This window comes from Mustela nivalis (assembly GCF_964662115.1).
Source record: "Mustela nivalis genome assembly, chromosome: 2".
Lineage (NCBI taxonomy): Eukaryota > Metazoa > Chordata > Mammalia > Carnivora > Mustelidae > Mustela > Mustela nivalis.
In genome coordinates, this window is record NC_139021.1 from 185980305 (window position 1) to 186003737 (window position 23433).

The 23433-nt window shown below is 59.7% G+C and overlaps 1 protein-coding gene and 1 long non-coding RNA gene across 5 annotated transcripts in view; one reads left to right on the top strand and one right to left on the bottom strand.

Moving 5' to 3' along the window:
• Window positions 1-1444: 1444 nt before the first annotated feature.
• Window positions 1445-3476, bottom strand: LOC309860061. Its single transcript, XR_014309128.1, has 2 exons — window positions 3073-3476; window positions 1445-1781 (listed from the first exon to the last, which is right to left on the bottom strand). It is a non-coding gene; the product is annotated as an uncharacterized lncRNA (long non-coding RNA).
• A 2024-nt stretch (window positions 3477-5500) lies between these two features.
• JAKMIP3 (Janus kinase and microtubule interacting protein 3) overlaps window positions 5501-23433 on the top strand; it is a 111070-nt gene continuing 93137 nt past the window's right edge. The window contains exons 1-3 of one of the 4 annotated variants that reach the window (XM_082721542.1): window positions 5501-6082; window positions 6260-6700; window positions 6871-7058. In XM_082721542.1, the coding sequence (XP_082577668.1) occupies window positions 6294-6700; window positions 6871-7058 (595 nt within the window). In that variant the 5' untranslated portion in view covers window positions 5501-6082; window positions 6260-6293. Of the gene's footprint in view, window positions 6083-6259; window positions 6701-6870; window positions 7059-16969; window positions 17061-17175; window positions 17294-17412; window positions 17478-23433 lie in introns of those variants that run through there. The other 3 variants (XM_082721548.1, XM_082721545.1, XM_082721544.1) reach the window with 3 other exon arrangements.

The following is a 23433-nucleotide window of genomic DNA, read 5'->3' on the forward strand; positions in this document are numbered from 1 at the left end:
GGCAGGAAATCAAAGGTAAGGGTGTGCGTGCGGGGAACCCACCCACGTGCAGGTTCCAGAGACCCCCGGGCACCATGGGGTCCCCGTGTCACCGTGAGCTCAGGAGAAGGGGCTGGGGGTCTGGGACGCCAGAGGGAAGGAGCGCGGCGCCCAGGAGGGTGAGAAAGTCAGTGTTTGGTTCACAGACGTCTGCGGCCGCGGGGACGCGGGGGGAGGACGGGGGCCCGACAGGCTCTGCCCGCTCCCGCCTGTCCACGGACCTGCTTCCCGCCACGGTGCGGTGGCCCAGGCCGGCCGCGCTGCTCCCGGAGCAGGTCCTCGGTGGGAAATCCTCTCAGTAGTTGAGGGGGAGGTGAAGAGCGGGTCCTGAGGCCGCGGCGGGCTTCCTGCCCAAGGGGCCCGTCCTGGGCCGCCCGCCCGGGCCCCTACGGTAGAAATTCTGGAGAGGCAGGAAAAATAGGAAGGTTAAGTCACTGTAGCCAGAGATACGCGACGCGGACGGCGTCATGGGAGTTCTGTGGAAGCTTCGCCGTCTGGGGGTCCCTGTGCTCCGAGGCTGTGGCCCCACAAGCGTGGCCCCAGTTCTCCTGTGACACTGGCGGAAGCCTGAAGCCGAGGTCAGGTCCTGATGCCACAGTGAGAAAACACAGCGGCCGTCCTCCCCGGGAACGCACGTGCAAAATGCTGAATCGAATGACAGCGAAGCAAACTCTGAAGTAGATTTTCCCGCCTCGCGACCAAGTCGGGGCTGTCGTGGGAGCGCGAGGACGGTCTATGACGCGACGCACTCACTAAAAGCCAAGGGAGGAAATATCTGCTCATCTTCAGAAGTACCGGACGGACCAAAGAGCAGGAATAACCCTCATTTTAGGAGCAGGAATGATTCAGTAAAGCATACATGACGTCAGACGCGCAGGCACCAAACACGAGCCAGGATGGCGGGAGGGGGAACCGGAGCCCCAAGACCTTCACCAGCGGCTTGGCTCAGGGAGCCCCGCGCAGAGCCCCCGTCCCCAGCCCTTCATCCGCAGAAACGCAGGGGCCCAGCCTGCCGCCTGGCCGGACCGATGGCCCGGGGGTTTCCGTGTCCTGCTGGGCTTGGTGCCAGGCTTCCTCCTGAAGCCCTTGTGTCGTCCGGCCGGGGGCCTGCCCGCAGCTCCCGCCTGGTTTCAAGGCTAGAACAGCCTCTCCAGCGGCCCCGCGCGCCCTCCGATCGTCCTTCCACACCTTCCATTTCCGCCTGCATCCGCCGGGGCTGCTTTTGGCTCTCGCAACGAGGAAGCCTTCCCGGTAACAGGTGTACACTGGGAAGCCACGGGACACATCACTCGAAACTGTGACATACCAGCGCGTCCCCCTGTGTTGCCGGCAAGCCCGCCAGTAGCGCCACCCCCGGGGGAGGGGAATGCAACCCCACGGGAAGGACAAAGGACACTTAAAAAAATTTTTTTTAAAGATTTTTATCTGTTTATTTGAGACAGAGAGAGAGGGAGAGAGCACAAGCAGGGGGAGGGACTGTGGGAGAGGGAGAAGCAGGCTCCCCGCCGAGCAGGGAGCCCGGCACGGGGCTCGGTCCCAGGACCCCGGGGTCATGAGCTGAGCCAGGGCAGATGCGTCACCAGCTGAGTCCCAGGCGCCCCAGGGGCAGGGGTTTAGTCTTCTCGGCTCACAGTGTATGCTGGACCCGACCCGACGTTAGGTAGGTGTGCAGTTCACGTTTGCCGAAGAAATCAACGGACCCACCAAGAGTAATAAAATTGAAGACAATAAATGGAGAAAACCTGAACAAATAAAAATTCAGTGAAATGTGTGCTGAGGCTTAGGAAAATCAGGCCCTTCCTCACATACTAGCGTGAAAGTGGCAAACGTCCCACTCATGAGAGCACAGGAACAGAACACCCAGGGGCAAGTACAGCTCATCGCTCGAGCCCCCGGGACATGTTTGGGTTTTGCAGGAAGGTGGGGGAACACGGCGTTCGCGACTGCAAAGACAAGACGCGCAGGAGCTCGGGGCTGGCGGAGAGCCCGCGGCTCGCCTGGATCCGGAGGGATCCGAGACCCCGCCTGAGCCTCACGGCGCCCGCGCACGCCGCACAGCCGCTCTGTTTGGGTTTTTGTTTTACGAGGGTCTGTTTTGCTGAAATAGAGCAAACCTGTGGACAGGAAGTGACGCAGACAGGAGGAGGACACGTGGGTTCCGCAGGGGGGCGAAGGACCAGCATTCAGAGCAGGTAACGGGCGTCAGGGTCAGTGGCCCACGCCGGCCCCTCACCACGAACCCCCAGACATAGGAGGGGTGCCATGGAATCCGTGATGTGATGGACACCCCTCCCTGACCCCCGTCCCGGCAGCCCCCCACGGCCCCCAGGTGACTGTCCCCATCCCTCCCCGCAGGAGCCGCCTCTCCCTGCGGGATCCCCAGCTGACGGCCTTCCACGCGGCCGGGAGCGCGTCAGAGGGGACCCCACGGTGTCTGCTTTCATTTTTAGCTCCTGTGTCCTTGTGGTGGCCGGGGGGCCCTGGGGCCCAGGAGTGCGGTTCCCACACAGCCACACGCACTCAGGACCCCCGTGGCAGTCACCGCACCCGGAACTGGACCCTGCCACTGGCCTCGCCCCACGTGAAATGTGCGGTGTCAGAGAGGGACGCACACCCATTGCCAGGCCCCTGGGGCTCCAGGGCATGGTGGCCTAGTGGGGTCACCACGGACGGCAGGTGGGGGGCTGGAGGCAAAGCCCCTGTGTGGCAGGGCCTCAGGGGGGACCTCAGGGAGCAGAGGCTTGGCATTCCTGGAGCCTCCAGAGACCCCCTAGTCACCTCCCGAGGACCGGCAGGTCTGGTCCCCCCACTGTGGGGCTGCAGCACCCCCCACCCACACTGCAGACCCGGTTCTCAGGGCGACACCGGGCACGATGTTCTGGAGGCCCCGCGGGTGTTCTGGAAGCTCTGAAAGGGGCCAGGAAAGCCTCAGCCACAATCTCCCGGGAGGAATACAAGCCACACGCTTCCCGTGTGTTTCCCTAGAGACCGGGGCAGCCCAGATCCCCCCGCCCCGCCCCTCCTGCCGCTGACCCGAGGACAGAACGTGCTGGCCCCAGAGGGGGGCTGATCCACGCCTTCCTGGACCCTCGAGAAAACACTGTCTTGGGTCACGAGCCGCCTCGCGGCCCGAGCCGTTCTGCCCCCTTCCTCTTCCCGGAGAACACAGCCTGTTCCGCGAGCTCCCGGGGAGGGCGGCGCTGTGCCGGGCTATTTTAGGACATCAGGGTGACGAAACCGCTCGCTTGTAAACAAGCAGCCGTCACTCCGTGTCCCTGGCAGTTGAGGAGCTGGGCGTTTCCGAAGGACAGGGTGTTGTGTGACGAGAGCCGGGCCGCCCCGCCTGGAAGTGTCCACGACAGGAGGGCATTCCTCGAGCGAGCGAGCGAGCAACGTTCCTGGCGAGGCTCCATGCAGTCCCCAGGGCAGACCTCCCAGGGGCTGGGCCGTTTCTGTGCCTCGGGACGGTGACGCCAACAGGTCAGCTGCTCCTCCGAGAAAAGACTATGGCCAGCTCCGTACGTGCCGACACACACGGCGGCATGGGACCCACATGCAGAGCAAACCCTGTCCTGCGGCGGCCACGGAGGAAGGCCACAGAAGGACACACGCGGCCACAGACTCACTCCCAGGCGCAGGTGGTGGCTTCAGCTCCAGGAGCTCAGCCGCGGTGCCGGCCGCAGGGACCCTTGCAAAACCGGCTGCGGAGCTGGTGTGTCCTGGGAGGGACGGGGCTGCTCCCGGACGACCTGGACGGGCACCAGTCCGCCCTGGGCTAACGTCTGCAGCTTCTGAGTGATCTATCTGCACCGGGGGGTGAGGGACCCCCAGGGTCAGGCCGCCATGCGGAGAGGCTGTGCATCATCCTGTCGGGGGGGGGGGGGCAGGGCCACAGGGAGTCACACCCACGGGCCATGGGGCAGAGTCCCCATTCTGCGAGGAGGACCGGGACATGCAGGGAAGAGCCGGCTTTCGGCGAACTCGGGCCGCTCAGACGGACGCAGAGACGGGCCTGGGGGGCTGCGGGTAGTGCCGCGCTGAGGGGGCGTCAGGGGCTTTGCCCCTTCATGGAAGACCCTTGGCCACCGCCTGGGTGGCTGAGTTCTGACCCCTAAGCACTGAGATGTCGCCCCAGAGCTTCGGCCCTGCTTAGCCAAGCTCTGTTCCCACGTCCAGAATGGAGGGGCTCTTTCTGGGACAGCCTGGAGGGGCCACCGCGGCACTCCGCAGGGGAGGCCATGACATGCCCAGCGGAAGAAGAGGGACCCGCCAACGTGGCCCGGGTGGCTCGGGTGGCTCGAGCCGAGGTGATCACGCTCTTTGCCAAGTGTGGGCCGCAGGGAAGGAGCCCGCTGAGTGGCGGCAGGGGAGGGAGGAGGCTCTTGGGTGCTCCTGGCGCTGGAAGCAGCCGTGGAATGACTCCCCGGTGCAGCCGGACACACACTTGGGAACCACATTGGCTCCTTCTGGACTGGGGGCTGGGGACTGACAGAGCAGGTTTCCCCAGAGGGCGCATGCGGGGCCGGAGGCCGGGGCTGGAAACAGGGCCGGGAGGGGTGTGAGGACGGAGATCTGGGTGCCCAGGGCAGAGCTGGGCTGCCCACGGCCTGCGCCCAGGACTCCCGCGAGGCCGTGGACTAGGGGCGGTGGATCCGGCTGGAAACACCCTGTGTGGCCATGAGGGCTAAAGCCCCCGTCCAGGAGCCCGGAGCGTGGTGACACTTGCCGCTGAGAATGAGCGCGGGGCTTGGGCAGCAGCAGAGCTCTCCCGAGCCAGCCCTCGGCGACACATCACCCTGGATGCCCAGGGGCCACCAGCCCAGGAAGAGCAAACTCCCCTGGGGGTCTTTCTCTCCCACTCGCCCTGGCTCTGGAAGTGACTGGCTGGGAACGGACGCACACATGTCCCCACTCCACAGGCACCTCCCGGCCAAGAGTCTCGTTTCTCCTTCACATCTTGACCACCTTGGACCCACCGCAGAGGCTTTCTTCTACCAGCAGCTCCCAGCGTCCAGGGATTAAAGCGAGGCTGTGTGACCACAGTCCACAGCACACTGTCCACGGCCACACCGTCCCATCCACGGCACCATCCACGACCACACTGTCCACAGCCACACTGTCCCGTCCGTGGACACCGCCCGCGGCCACCCCGACCACACTGTCCCGTCCGTGGACGCCGCCCGTGGCCTCCTTGCTGGACCCTTCTCACCACACTCCCTGCACCAAGACGGAGTCAGGGTGCCCCGATGTCTTCCCTCCACGTCCACAGCCATCTTTACTCCTTAACTTAGTCCCTCCACGGAAGAGGAGAGAGGCGTGGGCTTCCCACCCCACATACGAACGCTGTGCAGAGTTTGCACCCTTGCTTCCTGACGGCCTCCTCTGGACCTCCCGGACCAGCCTCCACGTTTTCCCACCGCCACCATCCTGGCCGGTATGTGGCCCCGGCCACTCTCGGCACGGCACCTGGATCTCTTCCAGAGCCTCCTGGTGTCTGTGCTCATCCTTGGGAGAGAACCGGCCACTGGTCCACAAAACTGGCTGAAAGATGTCCTCTCTCTCCCGACCCAGGGGACCATCAGTTCCCTTGGACACTCTCCTTGTGCCTCGTAGGAAGTAGAGTGGACCAAGCAGGCTGGTGGGCAGCTCACCTGCCCCTGTGCTCCGTCTGGCCTCGGGCTCCGGCCCCTCTCTGGCTGTCCCCAGGCAGAAGCGGGCTGGAGGGTTGCCCTAAGGGGCCCCGTTGTCCTGCCCATAGGACAGCTCCGAGAACGGGACTTCTGCCAGAGGCCCTGATGAAGGGGAAACGCTGAGAAGGAGAGAGAGAGATTCCTAGTCCCCTCCCCCCACGTTGTTCCCATCAGCCATCTTCAAGTCACGGCAACCATAAGACCTCCCTCAGAGACTGCGGGGTCCCATGCTGGGAACACAGGGGACAGCAGCGTGGAGGGCCCGAGGGGGTGCTGTTCTGAGTCCTTCAGCAGCCCGAGGGCAGGCCCGTCCCTCCCAACAGATTCTGGGTCCTGGCTTTTTAGAAAGGGGAGTGGCTGACCTTCCCCGCGTGGCCTCCTCGGTTCCAGGGCTCCTGACCCACCTCCCTGCATGCTATGGGGGTCCCCAGGAGATCTGGGGCAGCCTCTTCTGTGTTTCAAACGTCTGAGCTCAGTCGTGGGAGGGAAGCTGTCGTGACTCCCATGCGCTGCTGTGCACGTCGTAACAGGGACCTGCCTGCCCGTGTCCCCTGCATCCATGTGATGTCCCGCTGGAAGATGGCCCAGAAGGTCCTGGCGAGGAGGGTGAGGCCGGGGCAGCCGTCCACCTCCTCCCCTCACCCTCTTCCCCTCACCCTCCTCGCCTCACCCGGCCCTCCTCCACGCGTGCAGCCAGCCTCTGACCGTCGGATGCATAGTGGAAAGCGGCTTCTCCATAAAGAGCGGGGAGGGGGTTTCCCTCCCTCCGGAGCACCCCTGTACTCCCCTCCGCCGGCTCACGGCCGCCCCCTGCTGCCCAGGACGCGGATCCCTGACCGCTCGGGACGGGGAGCCGTGGCCTGGACGCCCGCGGCAGCTTTATTCCCAAGACACCGGGAGGGGAAAGATCCTGGGTGGCCCCAGCGGGCGGCTAGAGGGACGCGCGGGCACCACGACGACATCGGCGGGAGGTAGGGGCACGTGAGGGAGCCTGCCACGGCGTAGCACACCGCGTCCGCTTACACCAGCGTCTGGCTGGGAGGTCAGGTGGCTGCTCCGGGACGTGGGGCCCGGCGGGCTGGGAAGGGCGCTAGGAACACTCCGGGGAGGGTCACATTCTGAGTCCTGGGGCTGGGGGCAGGGTCTGCATTACACAGATGGACCCCACTGACCAACTCACCCCGCCGGACACCGGATCTTCTCTTCCGCGCTCTCCCCCAGAAAGGAGCTGCGGACCGACCGGGAACGCAGGGAGAGAGGAGCGCGTTGCAGTGTTCACGGGGCGGGTCCTGCGTCTGCGGCTTCCTCGGAAATGCCTCACAGAGGAAGGTGGGTGACCGCCGGGCACGGGGGCCCACGATGAACCCAGCCCTGCGACGAGCGGGTCCCAGAAGCCGGACGCGGATGGAAGCGTGGCCACACACGATCCTTCAACTTCCCTAGATGTTGGGAGCTTCCATAATACAATGTGCGGGAGGGAAAACACGGACTTTCTTTAAAAGCTGTAAAGGGCAAGAGAGGCGGGTGTCTCTCTGTCACGGGGACCTCAGGACATGTCCTCCCGCCACGGAGCGCGCAGAGCGAGCAGAGCGTTTCCGGGGAGGGCGCGGGCGCGGGCGCGGGCGCGGGCGCGGGCCGGCCTGGGCAGAAGGAGCCTGCCGCGCCCGTGCTGCCGTGGGGTCCCCCAGCTGACCTTAGGGACACTTTCCCTGACAGACGCTGCCCTTTGTCTGGGGAACACGGGCGTGCGTGTTTGTGGCCTGCCTGTCCCTTCATCTGCCCTGGTGGTTTCCAGTCCTTCTGAGGCACCCGGCAGCCGAAATGTGGCCCCGGAGGACGAAGGCTCGAGAGGAAAACAAGCCTGGGGGGACCGTGTATGCAGACAGACGAGGGTTCCGGGGACAGACAGACAGACAGACGTAGCTTTCGGGACATAAGAAAAGTTATTTCAGGCCCCCGGCCGTCCGGCGGGAGCAGAGCAGGACAAGCGGCCACGTCAGGCAGGAGAGAACCTCGTCACACGAGGGACAGTGGCTCAGGGGCACGACCCCCAGGGCTGGTTCCGAAGGGAAGAGGGACCCTGGACCAGCCCTGCAGGATCCAGACCCTGTGAGCCCTCAGGTCCGGGACCGGCCGGGGCCAGAGCACCGGCCCCAACCCGGGCGGGCCTCGTGACGCGGCCCTGCGCTTGGTCACCTTCGGACGCCTTCTGCCCGCTTCCACGCTGAGTGCCGTCCGCGCAAGGCCCTGGGGACTAGCTGCCCCTCGGCTCACACCCCGGCCCCCGCAGTGTGGCTGTCGCTTCGGGAGGGCGCCCCGGTGCTCTCCTTCCTTGTTGCGGGGAAAACCCTTCCTTTTCCTGTTCTCTGGCTTGGTGGCGTCTCTCCGGTCGGCGCCCCCCGGGGGGACCCCAGTCCCGGGTGACAGCTATGGTCTCAGGGTGGGTCTCAGGGCATCGCGGAGAGGGAGGAGCAGGCCACAGTCGCCATAGCGTGTGACGTGTGATGTGCATGCCCCGTGTACAGGCGTGTGCAAAGTGCCACAGGTGGTCCTGGGGGCGGTCCAGACCCCGTGGAGCTGTAGGGGCGTGAGCAGGGTCTATGGGGTGGGTGGAGGGGGCTGGAGGCTCAGGGCCGGGGCGTGTCTCCTGGGCAGACGTGTGCACACATGGGGCCACTCCATAGTGTTTGTTGACGGAACGGAGCGAAGGCCCGTGCCCGGGCACAGCCAGGAAAGAGTGGGGCCTCCATCAGCTCAGTCCCCTGTAACAGGTCACCGCAGACCCGGCGGCCTCAACAACTGATCCCACGGCCTGGAGGCTGGGAGTCAGGTCCTGGGGGGCCCCCTTTCCTCTGCAGAGGCCTGGCTTCCCACAGAGTCTCTCGGAGGGGGAGAGAGACAGGGGGTGGCTCTCTGGGGAAGCCTGTGGGCCGCTGATTCCCTCACAGACCCCACTGATTCCCTCACAGACCCCATCCACCCCAGCGACCTCCCAAAGACCCCACCCCAGTGAGGATGGGGCAGCACGCGCTTTCCTTCCATAACGGAAGCTAGAAGGGGGGTTGGCGTCCGTTTAATCAAGTGTTGGTTTTTATGCCAAAGAGGATCCGTATTGACGGTGACAACAGGACAACAGGCGGGTGTGGGCGCACCTGTCCGTCTGGGTAGACGGTCGGCCTCCGGTTCACAGATGAGGAACCCGGGCACCACGGGGTGAGTGTCCTGGTGGCCGGGAGGAAAGAGCAGAGCTGGGCTTGCGACCTTGGCCACAGGCTCCTGAGCTGATGGCCGGACCCGTCAAGCCACCGGGGCCGCAATTGCCGATTAGGACCTGGGGAACGTGTCCCTCAGTAGTGCCCTCGGAGAGGAGGCTGGTGGAGGCAAGGTCACGAGCGCAGGTCTGGGCTCCTGAGCCCGCTCGGGTGGTTGGTTGTAAGTGGTTGGCTCTGTGGATGCTTCTGGCTACCTGACTTCCAGAGCACGTGCATCTTTTCAAGAAACCTAATCCGGGAACATTGCGTGCGTCGGTAAGAAACTGAATATGCGATTAAGTGTAGCTTCATTTACTCATCTCCCCGCCCATCCGTCCTCCAACCGTCCGTCCACCCCTCCAAAGTTCCTTGAGAAAGTAACTTTAGGGTAAGTCAGAAACAGGAGAAAAAGTGTGTCTCTCAGCTGTGACGTTTGCTTCACGTAGTTGGTAGCTGTGCTCTTAGACGTCTATACATTCAGGACTGTGAGGTCTTCATGATTAACTGACCTTTTTATCATTCCGAAGTACCCATTTTTAGTCTCTGGCAATGCTCTTTATCTTGACGTCGGCTGTCCGACGTGAGTGTAGACGCGCCAGACTCCAGACAGGCAGTTTCCCTCTTCTCCTCCTACCCCCGACCCGTCGTCTTCTCGCAAACAGCGTGTCACGTGACCTCACTCGGTGCCCGTCTCTAACAATCTCCTCCAGTCGGAGTATGCGGCGCTCACATTTACTTGACTACTGATGTGTTTGGACCCAGCCCCTCTGTGCTGGGTTTCACTGGTCTCTGTAGGTAGGAGCAGGCATCAGAAGCTGATCTAGACACAGAACACACCTTTAAACGATCAAAAACAGCGTGTCATTTAGCAAGGAAAATGGCAAGAAGCTTAGAATTCGTTCATGTCTAGGCCCTCATGTCCCTTCATTTCTAGGCTACCATGTCCCATATTGTACTCGTGTAAGTGACATAGACCTTCTCGGACCTTCTTGTTTGAAACAGTCAGTGGTCTTTAAGAAGAGGTAATACTGCACAGTGTGTGCACAGCGTCCAGAGATCCTTGCTATACTTACTCTTGGCCATCTCTGGTGTCACTCCTTCCTAAGAATGAAGATTCTGTCTGACGTCATCGCGTCTCCTTCCTACAGAACCTCTCTCAGCGTGTGCGTGGGGTGGGTCTGCTGAGAAGACTTTTTGGCAAGGACGTGAGAGATGAGGCCGTGGTTCTAACAGCCTGAGACAAAAGCACAGCCAGCAGTCCTCCAACACCGTGATCGTGGCCCCGCTGAGAAAACCCGAAAAGGAGGGCCTAAGTTCGTGCCCAGGTTCCTGAACACAAATATTGTGAGATAAATAAAGGTGTATTGTTCTCCTCTAAGTTTGGGGGTCATTTATTATGTAGTGATAAATAATGAGTCCACACAGCGCTGGGATTCTTACTAGGACTGTATTACACTTTTGCTCACTTTGAGGAGAACTGACTTCCTTGCTACAGTTCCACTTTCCAGGTAAAGAACATAGAATAACTCTACATTATTTACGTTTTCTTTAACAGCTCTCAGTACATTTTCATAATCGTATCCATAAAGATCTTGCAATTTTTATGCCACTGTAAATAGTTCCTTTTTCACTTGTAAAATCTTACCTTCTAAATGATTTTAGTGGATAGATTTTAATTCAGCCAACCTCTTTTATTACTTCTTATCTGTGAAGACTTTTAGATTTCTTACGTGTACAATGACACCATCTGCAAATAATAATAGTTTTTTCTTTCTTATCCTTTTTTTTTTCATTCTTCATCTATATTCATTTTGGTTGTGTTGTTGCATTACAACGAAGTCTAGGACCCCAAGTACAATGTAGCCTAGAAAACATGACCGTGGGCATGTGTGTCTTATTTCTGGTTCTTCCGGACATTTCTGCCAATCGTGATGACCTATCCTAAGATGATCTTTGTTGTGGTTTTGTTTTCCTTTTTTTAGCAGATCCCCGTTACTGGATTTGAGAAGTACCTCTCAACTCCAAATCTGCTTAGATTTCTTTAAAACAGTATGAATCAGTGTCAGATTTTGTCTGCTGTTTTCCCTGCATTCATTTCCCTCTCGCATTTATTTATTGCCCGATTACCGATGTAAGGTTGACCAGCGACTCTTTATTGCACGATTACTGATGTAAGGTTGACCAGCGACTCCTTTTTTCTCATACTCTTCTTAAGGAGTTTTACTATTCTCATGAAGTTGGGGATTTTCACCCATTTTTCTATCATCTAAAGGGGTTTGTGTCAGATTTTATCTTTTGATCCTTTAACATTTGGTTAAAACTGCCAATGAAGCCATCTGCACTTTGAGTTGTATTTGGGGGAATTTTTTTAAAATCACATTTTTCTGAGTTAATATTGCTACATTTCTAGGAGTTTGTACATTTCATTTCAAACTTCAAATTTATTGGCACAAAATTTATTTACATATTCTTATTATTTTAGTATCCGAAGGATTTTCATAAATTTGTCAGAAGCTTGTGAATTTCATGGTTATTTTCAGAGAACCCGTTTTGGCTTAATTTTTCTTCTTTGTCATTTGTCCCCCGATGCCACCACGCTCTGCTCTGCATTGATCAGTTTCTCCTTTTCTTCATTTGGTTTGGGTTTGTCATTTTTCTAGATTCTGGAGGCAGATGCTCGGCTCCTTCCTCCCCGCCGTCTCCCGCTGCGGTACCCGCCCAGGCAGGAGAACATTGCGTATTCTCGAGTCGCACAAATTTTATATTTAGCATCTCACCTTTGCTTATCTAAAATAATTTTCTGATTTTTTACCGTGGCTTATCCTCTGACCAAAACGCGTTATTCAGAAGTGTGTTTATTAATTCCCAAACACGCGGCTACTTCCCAGTTATCTTTGTTATTTTCCACTGCATGGTCCGAGAATATGCTCTGTATGATGTTGATTCTTGAAAATTTTTGAGACTTGCCCAGAACTACTTGGGCTTAAAAATATTGTGTGTTTGGGGCACCTGCGGGGCTCAGTGGGTTAAGCCTCTGCCTTCGGCTCAGGTCATGGTCCCAGGGTCCTGGGTTCGAGTCCCGCATCGGGCTCTCTGCTCAGCGGGGAGTGTACTTCCTCCTCTCTCTCTGCCTGCCTCTCTGCCTGCTCGTGATCTCTGTCTGTCAAATAAATAAAATCTTTAAATAAATATATATAGTGTGTCTTTGAACACAGTCTTATGTATATCTCTGTTAGATCAAGTTTGTTAATGAGGTTGTTCAAACTTTTTATATACTTATGGCTTAAATTTCTATTTATTCTAATAATTATTGAGACAGAAATTTTATTCCCTTCCACTAGGGTTATGTGTTTTTCTATTTCTCTGTATATTTCTTTTATTTTTATTTATTTATATTTTCATCTTTTTTAAAGAAGATTTTGTTTATTTCTTTGACAGAGAGAGACAGCGAGAGACGGAACACAAGCAGGGGGAGCGGGGGAGGGAGAAGCAGGCTTCCCGCTGAGCAGGGAGCCCGATGCGGGGCTCGATCCCGGGACGCTGGGCTCATGACCTGAGCCAACAGCAGCTGCTTAACTGACTAAACCACCCAGGTGCCCCTCGGATATTTTTTCTTAACCAGACTTTCTTCTTTCTCCCGTTTGATAACACGAATGTGAGCCCTTTTATCGCGGCGCAGGTCCCTGAGTCTCTCTCCATGTTGTCATCTTCTCTTCCTCTTTGTGATGCCGAATGAATCACGGCCCGTGATCTGTCCCAGGTTCGCGGCCGCCTTCCTCGGTTGTCTTCATTCCACTGTTGAGTCCTCTCATGAGGTTTTTATTTTCATTGTTGTCTTTTTCTATTTGCAATAATTCCATTTGATTTTTCTTTATATTTTCTATTTATTTTTTAAAAAGATTTTATTTATATATTTTAGACGGGGGTGGAGAGGGGCAGAAAGGGAAGGGAGAGGGAGGGGGAACCTCTAGCCGACGCGCTCTGAGCACGGACCCGGACGCAGGGCTGGATGCCGTGACCCCAGAGGTCGTGAGGCGGACGCTTGACTGACGGAGCCCCCAGATGCCCCCACATTTTATATTTCTTGGCTTTCCATTTTCTCAGGAGTGTTTGCTCGTACTGGTTGAAGCCTTTCTATAACAGCTCGTCCTGTCAGAGAACCCAGTGCCTGTTGTTTCGGCGACTGTTACCTCTGCACATTCCAGCTGAGGTTGTCGTGGTCCTTTCTTTGCTGGGTGGCTTTGGATTGTATCCTGCACACAGTGAACACTATGTTCCGAGACCCGGGGACCTTTCTGGTTTTTTTTTTTAAGATTTTATTTATTTATTTATTTGTCAGAGAGAGCGAGAGCACAAGCAGGCAGAGAGGCAGGCAGAGGCGGAGAGAGAAGCAGGCTCCCCACCAAGCAAGGAGCCCGATGTGGGACTCGATCCCAGGAGCCTCGGATCAGAACCTGAGCTGAAGGCAGGGGCTTAACCGACTGAGCCACCCAGGCGCCCTGACCCTGGGACTTTCTAAGTCATGGAGAATGTTGATACACGTCATTGTATTGGGCGTGTGACTCACTGGAGCTCGTGCTGACCTCCATCCGACCTGCGAGGTGCTCTTCGGGTCTGTGCCCGGGTGCTCCACCCCCTGGGACTGGGGCAGTGGCCACTGTGCTCTCCTACAGTCGGTGGCGGGCTGATGAGGGCCAGACGCAGCCCACGGGTAATGCCAGGAGATCCCACACAACTTTCTCAAGTCACTTTTCTCAGTTACCCCCTTTCTGCCGTCTCGCCGGTACTTTCCAGCTTCCTGGAGCTTCTCTTTTCGAGCATTTTCCCAGAAATCTATTTTACATTCCTCTTTTTTTTTTTTTTTTACGATTTTGATTTATTTATTTGAGAGAGAGAGAGAAAGTGTGCGCACGCACCCAGGGGGGGAAGGAGAGGCAGACTCCCCGCTGAGCAGGAAGCCCGATGCGGGGCTCGATCCCAGGACCCTGGGAACATGACCAGAGCCGAAGGCAGACGCTCAACCAGCGGAGCCCTCAGGGGCCGTGCTCCACACTCCTGATGACTGCACCTGTGTCCTAGGCCCCGTGGGAGGAGGACGAGGACATCAAGCAACAGTGATTTGCTCAGCTTTGGGGGAGCAGAGTCCCTGAGTTAGAGCAGGAGGCGCTCCGTGCTACAGCGCTAGGCTTCTGGAGTCTGTTGCTGCTGTCGCCACCACTGGGTTACCTGGGGCCGAGGCCTGGGAAGAAAGAAAGGAAAAAGTGAGAGGAGGACGTGCCCCTCCTCACGGGGCATCGGGGAGCCCTTTCCTACTCCTTGAGCAGAGACCGGAAGGCGTCTCCCGGAATGGTCTCTCTCCGCACCCATGCCCAGGTCCAGGTTTGGGAATGGATTTAATCCATGCTGGGAAACAAGAGAAACTCACCACCAGTTTGGTGATGCTCTAAATTCTAGTTCTTTCCCTCAATCTCCCCGCTACCGCTCACCTTCCAGAACCCTTAAATAGCCACTGCGTGCTTTGGGTTCAGGTCTCACAGCTGCGTTTGAACAGAAACGGCCCGGGGCGGGGTGGGGGGCGCGGTAGGGAGCGATGGCTTACTCCACTTCACCCAGACCAGAGATCTCTGTTGGCGAGGGTTTTTCCAACCTTAGCAGAGTTTCCACTTTTACTTAGGTTTTTGGCCTGGTAGGTCTGCACCTATGCTTGCAGTGTTTTTCTGTTTTGTTTTGTTTTTCATTTCCTGCGACAGCCCCTGAACTGGTACAATGCCACGTCCGAGCGTTGTTGGGCTTCATATAGCCTTCATGTACATTTTGAACTTTGGTTTTGAGAAACATTCAAACGTACAGAAAAGCTGTAATCGTAGTGACTTCGCCCATGCTGTTCCCTCATCCAAGACTGCTCGCTTCCTGGTGGTCCCTTTGCCGCGGCCGCACAGGAAGGAGCCAGCACGACGCTTCCCCGAGCATCAGGCACCCGTCCCGCCCATGTCTGCCTTAGTGCCCCGGGGAGGGGCGAGCCTTCGGGCCATTCGGGAGGAAGCAGCCAAGAGAGTGGCTGGGGTGCGCATGAGAAGTCCCCCCTGACTCGCCTGTCTCCCTCAGCCTTCAGATTTGGGACGTCCCCCGGCCCATTGTCCCGTTTGACTGAAATGACAAACTACACTTAGTGAGCAGAACCAGATCGGAGTCAGCGTCCCGGAAGCCGCAGCCTTCACACCGAGGTCAGACCCGAATCAGTTCCCAGACCCCAAATCCTTGCAGCCAAGGAGAGGCTGGGTGTCCCTGGGGAAGAATTCTGCGCTAGCCCGGGAGGCTTGACATTTCCCCCTGGGCTGAAGGGGACCTGCAGCCGCACGTCCCGGCCTGCGTGCTGGGACAAGGCAAACACTCGGACCTTTAGGGGACCCCTCGCACCCTGGGTCTGGACCAACACTAATCAGGACAGAGGCCTCCCTGGGAACCAGCCCTGCCAGCACCTCGATCTTGGACTTCCAGCGTCCAGACTGTGAGTAAGTGTCCGCTGTCCCAGCCCCCCAGTCGGCAGGGCTTTGATACGGCGGCCTCAGCGGCCCGAGACGAGCATAGTCTCAGCACATCCGAAACATGCGCTTAAGTTGCCTGAGCAGAGAGCCCAGCAGGCCCCTTCCCTCACCGGCACCTTTAGTGTTACGGGAAGCGCCCTAAAAGCTGCCGGCCGCCGACCGAGGACAGATCCTGGTGCGCACGTGGTCCTGCCATGACCGCCCGGCTGGGCGAGGAGGACCCCGTCAGGGCACCGCAGGAACCGACCCTAACAGGGGCGGGGGGGGGCGGGGAGGTTAAGCCCACCCAGTGGGCATTTGCAGCAGCATGTTTGGTTATCTGCTCTCCTCGGAAAGAGGGCGAGCTGAGAGCTTCGCCGACACGAAGACCAGGCCCCGGAAGAACAGCTGCAGAGGCTCAGGGCTAAGGAGGTCTGGGAAGGAGCAGGTGCGCGGACGGCCCTGTGGAGTGGGCTCGCATGTGACCGTATCCACATTCCGCTCGCACGCTCAGCACGTGTCCCTGCTGAGAGCCAGGCGGAGGAGACCCGTTCCGCGATGTCAGCCAGCCACTGCCCCTCGTCTGCACAAAAGTTCGTGGAAGACGTGCCGGTGGCAGCATGTCGGGGTCCACACCAGCCTAACGACCCCCATCACCCCAACCCACTGCAGGGCCTGTTGCCCCGGCTGTCGGCCGCTAAGACCTACGCAGAGCCATGCCGCACGCCCCGGGGTCCCAGCCCTCGGGCCGCAGGTTGATTCCATCAGACCTGATTGCAGGAAAGGCTCACCTGGGGGTGGTTTTCTATGCAGTCCGCTGGGTTTCCGACACGGCTGTGGTCTGGAGACCCACCGAGTGCTCTCTCTTCTCTTTCACACCAGCCTCTCTCCCCCACCGCCTCTGCCTCTGACCAAGGAACCAAAGGCCTGCAGCAAGGGGCTGACCTTGTGGGACCCCCAAGTCTTACTCTGTCACCCAGACGGCGGAGCGCGTTGGACTGCATCATTTCAAGGTGCCGCGGGGTGTCCGGTGGGAGAACGGCCTTCATCCCCGAGTCCTGTGCTATCAAATGCGTTCTCCGCTAACCACCAAGGCATGGTTCTGGCTTTCCTGCGGCCACAGCGCCGGCGTTCAGGAAGAAGGGATAAAGGCCAGGCCCCTCTCCCCAGCGCCAGGAATCCTCCACATTCTCCAGGCACAGAACTTTGGGATCTGCGGGTTTGTGAGTCTGGGTGCGGGAGAAGGAATGTCCTCCCTGAGGGCTCTTGAACCCCGTGCCTAGGTTTTCACAGGATACGACCCGGCTGCCACTTTATGAGCTCAGTGAACCCCTCCAGCGACCCTAAGAGGGGCCCTTCACAGTGAGGGCCCAGCCCCGGCGCGCGCCCAAGTGGCGGGCCGGGCCCCGAGGCCAGCAGCCCCGCGCCAGAGCCGGGCACGCGGTGGAATTGTGGGTCCGGAGCCGCGCGCCGGTGGGACCGCGCCCCGCAGCGCTCCGAGGAGCTGTCCCCTCTCCCCGCGCGGCGGAAGGCCCGGCTCGGCGGCGGGGTCCACGGTGAGGACACGCACGTGCGGCGGCTCCGGGCACCCGCGCGCGGTGGGGGGAGCGCCTGCCCCGCGGCGCCGGGCGGGTGGCGGGTGGCGGGTGGCGGTCAGCGCCGGAGCCGCCGCCTCCCCCGCCCCGCGCTCTGCGCAGCAGCCGCGGGTACCTTCAGCCGCAGCGCCGCCCGCTTCCGCGCACCGCGACCCGCTCTCGCCCGGAGCGACGTGGGCAGAGGAGGACAAGAGGTGGGGTTGGGGTGTCGCGGGGCCGCGCCCGGCGGCGGGGCGGCGGCGGGGAGCGTCGGGGGAGGGCCGGGTGCGGGGCGCCCGCCCGCGGTGACGCGCGCCCCCCGCCCGCCGCAGCGCCTCCGCAAGGGCCGAGCGGGGCCGTCGGACGCCGCCCGGAGCGCGCCGCCCGCGGGGAGCCTCGGTGAGCAGCCGCCGGCCGCCCCCGGCCCCCGCGCGCCGCCGAGCCGGGCCTCCGCGCTGCGCCCGCGCCTGGCACCGTGCGTCCCGGGCCCGGGCGCCCTGCGCGGTGGGGTGGCGGGTGGCAGCGCCCTCGCGTCCCGCCCGCGGCCCGGGGGTGGCCCGGGGTGGAGTCCGGAGGCGGCGGGGGTGGGGGGCGGGCGCCGCAGAGTGACGTTCCGCCGACCGGTCCCGCGGCCGGGCCGCCCCTGCTTGCGGCGGGGGGTCCTCTCTGCCTCTCTGGGCGACCCTCGCAGGCCATCGGCCACTTGCGTCCGCCGCGCACGACCCCGGACCTCCGGGGAGCGGCGGCAGGCGCGCGGGCCTCTGTGGTCACGGGGACGGCGGCCCTGGGTGGGCGCGCAGGTGCTGGCGGTCCAGGGGTCCGGGCGACTTGGGCGTTTCCGCGTCGCCGACTGAGCTGCGCCCCCTCCCCCCTCGGTGTCTGGTGTTTGATTTCATGTTCCTGTTTCCGGGGGTGGCGGCAGAGCTTTCCGAGGCTCCCAGCATCCAAGCCCACAGAACGGAGGGTTTGATGGGGGTCAGGAGCCAGAGGGAGGCAGGGCCTGGACAGTTTTCCTAGAAAACACCCCCGGCCTATCCCTTTGACCTTGTCCCTTGGGACAAGCAGGATCGTCAGAGGAGCCTGTCCTCTTGCTGCCGTGAGGTTCCGTGAAGGTTCTCTGTGGCATGTCGCCTGCGAACACAAGGATTGGTGGTGGCCGGCAGAGCAGCAGGGACCAGCAGCGTCCTCTCTGCCTTGGGAGCCACAGAGGGGGCAGGGGGCCGGCGGGTGCTAGGAGAGCCTGGGCCGGGGGAGAAGGCAGCAAGCGCGCTGTCTGCCAGGGTTTGGGATTAGAAGGAGGGGGGCACGGGACCCTGCAAGCCCCTTCACCGCCTTTCTGAAGGCCGATTTGTGCTCAGAAATTAAGACTTGCTCTGGCAACTGCCTGCAGGGTTTTCCCCCGACATGAATGACACATGGTCACTTCGGTACTAAGGAGTGTTATGTTCCCTTTAGCCGTGCTTCCAGGATAGGCCAGCACAACACCGATATGATGTGCTTTTAGGATCAAGGAGCCCGGCCCAGCCCCGTCCACCCTGGGCTCCCGCACCCAGGTGGGGGGCTGCTCTGTGGCTGTCAAGAACAGTACCACCAGTAGCCCCAATTGGGTTGGGGTCTTCCCCACCCATGGGGAAGGGAATAAGCAGCTCAGCACCTTACTCCTTCCCTAGACACACCTAATTTCTCCCAAAAAGAATATGGTTGGGAAGAAGGAACTCTTATAATGGCGCCTTTCAGCTGGAGGCTGAGGTAAGTCAGGACTCCAGTTCTGGATAGGACTTTGCAGCCATCTGATGCGTCCCTGTGCATGCTTCGGAAATTCAGTTCTACGGAGAAGACTTGCACAGGCATGACTATGGCCTTTATTGTCAGTAGTGACAGTGGCTGCTGAGAACTGGGTCCCGAGGGCAGGATGGAGGGGCTGGCAGCCTCCCGGTCAGTTAGGTGCCCGGGGCCACAGGCATGTTCCTGAGCTCTCCGCTGCCATGTGCCTGCTGCCCCGGGAGCCCACAGGGTCCGCCTTTCCTGGGAACAGTGGGTGGCATCGTGACCAGTGAAGTCCAGGCCTGGGCCTGTAGTCCCCTTGCTCTGAGTTCTGATGCTGCACGATCTGTGAGGTTGTGACCAAGGGCAAAGCACTGAAAAACAATGTTGAAAAAGAGGAAACAGTGATGATAAAAACTCACCGTGCTCACGCCAGGCACTGTTCTGATTTCTCTCCCTGTGTTCGGGGCCGTGAGCATGACTTGGAGAGGAGGGATGGGCTGCAGGAGACCCGGACCCATCTTGAGGCAGGTGGCGGAGGTGCCATCATCAGCGGGGGCGGGGGGAGGACCGAGCCGGGACTACATCCTCAAGGACTCTACAAAGGATGAAATGACAATATCGTAAAACTTCGTCTAGAAATGAGGAACCCAAGACCCAGAACGGGCAAGGGTCTTGTCCCAAATTAAGATCTCTTAGTCCTGGCTCATAAGAGCCCTCCCCTGCAACCAGGATGCGTCCTCAGCTCTGCCCTGCCCTCCCATTGGGTCCGAACACCCCATCTCCATACCTGCCGTGTCCCCAGTGAGGCGGAGACCCAGGCCCTTCCCACCGGGGCTCGGCCTGGACTGCGGTCACTGGTCACAGTGCCGTGCCACGGTCCAGTGTGAAGTCATCACACCGAGCCGTGTGCCAGCACTTCCTGCTAGACGGTCCTTGCTGTGGCTGGCCTCAGGGAAGGGTCGAGCCCGCTCAGCTTTCCTGCCCTGGAGAGGCTTCTCGGGTCAGCTCCGTGTCTGTGCACTTGAGGAAGCAGCCGAGGGCCTCACCTCCTAGCACCAGCATCCCTCAGAGGTCCTGTGCCGGGAGGCTCTTCCTCCGGGCATGGAGCTGGGTTAGGTGCCTTCGCGATGGACTCTCTCTTCTGCGTAGTCACGTGTTGGAGCCCTGCCCCCCGTGTGATAGCATGAGGACCCCTCTGGGGGGTGATGAGGGTTGCATGCGGTCACGAGGGTGGGGTTGCCTTGGTGGGACCAGTGCCCTTCCCAGAGGAGACGGCAGAGGCTCGCTCTTTCTTTCTCTGCCGTGGGACACACAGTTGGAAAGCAGCTCCCTCCAGAACCCCACCCCGCAGGCGCCCTGACCCTAGACTTCCAGCCACTAGAGCCATGAAGAATCATTCCCGTAGTCTCAGCAGCCCGGCTGGCGGCTACCTACACCAGGGTGGCTCGAGTTCACTGGGATAGGGGCTCTTCTGCTCCCCACGTCTAGACACCTGCCGGACTCCTCCTGACAGTCCGTGGACAGAAAACACACCCCCCAACACACTCACACGCACACACACAATTTGGATCACACTATAATCATTTTATAGGTCATATTCATGAGTATTTTTAAAAATCGGTGAAGAAATGATTTATCGTGTCTGCATAGTATTCAGCTGTCTCCTTAATTGTTTCTTTATAATTAGAGTTTTGGGTTGGATTTAACAGTTGGCCTTCCTGAACAGCCCCTAATGAACTTTCTTAACACATGTACGTTATTTTAGAGCTTTAGTGTCTGTGGGTCAGGCAGACAAGTGTGGGCGTGTTCCCGGGAAACTGGAGCCCCGCAGCGCCCGCCGCATCTGTGCCCGCCCCGCTGGAGGCAGACGAGGCAATGGCCCAGGGGCTCCGAGGAGCCACGCGCCGGTCGCGGGCTGGGGCGGGAAGGTGGGCTGATGCGCCCAGCTGCCCCCGCTGCGCACGGTTCACGTGCTTGCTGCCGACGTGGGGGCTTCCCAGGTCGGATCGGCCCTGCAGAGGCTCAGAGCGCATTTTTGGGGACCTGGTGTGGCTCGCCCTCTTCCCTGCCCTGCGTGGCCAGGCTGTGTCCTCGGTCCGCTCGGCCCACGCCCTGCCCGGGGAAGTGAGCGCAGACCCTCAGGAACCTTGAGTTCAAAGGGCAAACGCATCCCCGGCCGAGAATGTGGCACTGCGATGCCCGGCCCTGGGCTCACCGCCCCCCTCACGCCCTGGCGGCGCGCCCGGTCTGTCTCCCCTGCTCTGACGGCTCCTCTGCCGCCGTAACTTACACTGATCGTTACAATATCGGAAATTATTAACAAAGATGGGCCCGGCCGGCCTCACTCCGCAGGTCCTCCAGACCCTTCCTCTCTGGGAATCTTCGGGTCCTTTATTTCTTAGTGTGCCTGCGTCCGTGCCTCCGACGATCAACGCGCCGGAGGCTTCTGGAATTTTCTTTTGCTTTTGTGCTCTAGTACAAGGCCTGGTATATTGAATTCCCTTGTATTATAAATGGGGGTTCTGCTGGTTTGCAGTTCCTTTTCTTTCTTTCTTTCTTCCTTCCTGGTTTGCCATGCGTGATCCCAGCTTCTCTGGGCTGGGCTCCTCGGCAATACGGACAGTTCCAGGAGGAGAACGGGGCTGCGTTCTGCCGGCCCCATGCACGTCTTTCTGGGAGCACCCGGAGGCCTCAGGTCCTCTGGACTCTGGGGTCTTCAGCAGGGACAGGGAGGAGGGGGCGGAATGTTCTCAATTGCCCCCCTCCGCGGCCCCCCAGAGAGAGGAGGGCAGGGCTGTTCCTGCGAGCAGGGAGGTCTCCCGCACACCTGCGCCAGGCTCTTGCTCTCCAGGTTTTCCGTGACATCTGAGTGAAGATCCTGGAAGAGGAATGAAATAGGGCAAGTACGTAAGCCAGGAGGTAGAGTCAAGCTGAATTTCTTTCCCGCCGAGCGGTGGGAGGCAAGCCTTCCCCTTGTCCCATCGGCCCACCAACCCTCTCCTCGTGGTGGGGCATCTCTTGGCAGAGGGCAGGACAGCAGAGGTCTGGCTGGGGACACAGGAAGGTGCTCGTGGGATGAGAGCTGCAGCCTCGATGCTGGGCCTGGGGGCCGCTTGGACCCACTGGAGACCTCTTGGCCCCACCCAATGGCTTGATGCCATCAGACTTTCCTTCCTGTCCAACGTTTATGAGTCACCTCGTCTGGGCCAGGCACTGGGCCCTCACTCGGGGTGGGCAGTGAACAATGGACACGGTCCTGCCCTCCAGGAGTGGTCAGTGCTCAGAAACACAGGCCTGGGGCCAGTGTGAAAGCGCGTGTGCAGTTTCTGCTGTGACCAGCGCCACCAAGATGCTTCCCCGTTCTTCAAGAGCCCCCAACCTGGTGTCTCCCCTGGCTGGGGGTCCGGGGAGGCTACCCGGAGGACAGCTGTCCAAGGGGAGGAGCAGGCCGGCCCGGGGCCTGGAGGAAGTCAGCGAGGGGCCTTGGGGGCCTGGGGTCTGGGAGCAGGCTGGACCGTCTGCTGCGGCTGTGGATGCTCGCTCAAGGCTGGGCTGCTAAAGCGGCTTGGCCCTCAGAGCCGAGGGACCCATCAGCATTTGCGGGAGACCGAGATCAGGTCATGGGTCGTAAAAGGGACTGCTTTAACTGCATTTAAGTGTGCATTCGGGGTGGTAAGTGCATAGACCTCACTTAGAACTCACCACCGCCTGGCTCGAGAGCTCCATCACCTTGCGACCCTGAGCTCTGTCCCCACCCCCGGCCCTGATGCCGCCTGTTCTGCTGTCTGCCCGTGGGTGTGACTCCTCTAGGGACCGCTCGTGAGTGGGTCAGACGAGATTTGTCCCTCTATGACTGTCTTACTGAGTCCGTGTGATGTCTTCCTGGTCCATCTACACGGTAGCTGGTGTCAGGACTTCCCTCCTGGGCTTCTCCGCGCACCCGTCCACGGACGCCTGGGTCACCTCCCTGCCGTGCGTGGTGTGAGCGATGCCGCCGGGACCGAGCGTTCGGACATTTCTTTGAGACGCCGCGTGTGGTTCTCCCTGGCGCGCACCCAGAAGTGGGACCGCGGGGCCGGCGGTAACTGTGTTTGCTTCTCCGGGGAAGCCCCGCGCGGGTCTCGGCAGCCCCTCCTCACCGCGCGTCTGGGTGGGAAACGTAGAAAACGTGGCTTTGACTCATTATTATTAAACACTTTACTTCCTGGATCCGTGGATGTGCCAGACTTGGTTGTTTCTGAAATCTTCAGTTCACGGTTTCTCTCACGGACACATATATGTCAATAAATGTATAAATATATATGTGTGTTCACATTATATATATATATCTGATGTTTCTCCATTGTTGCCTTGCTTTGGGTTTTAGAAGTCTGACAGGCCTGGTTCTTTGGACTCTGGAAGGTAACTCATCTTTTTATCCACAGGCCTTGAGCGTTTTTTTATCTAAGGTTTTATTTTTTTGTGAGAGAGAGAAGCAGGAAGGAGCAGCTGACAGGCAGAGGGAGAAGCAGAGCCCCACAGAGCACGGAGCAGGACGCGGGGCTCGACCCCAGGACCCCAGACCATGACCTGAGCTGAAGGCAGACGC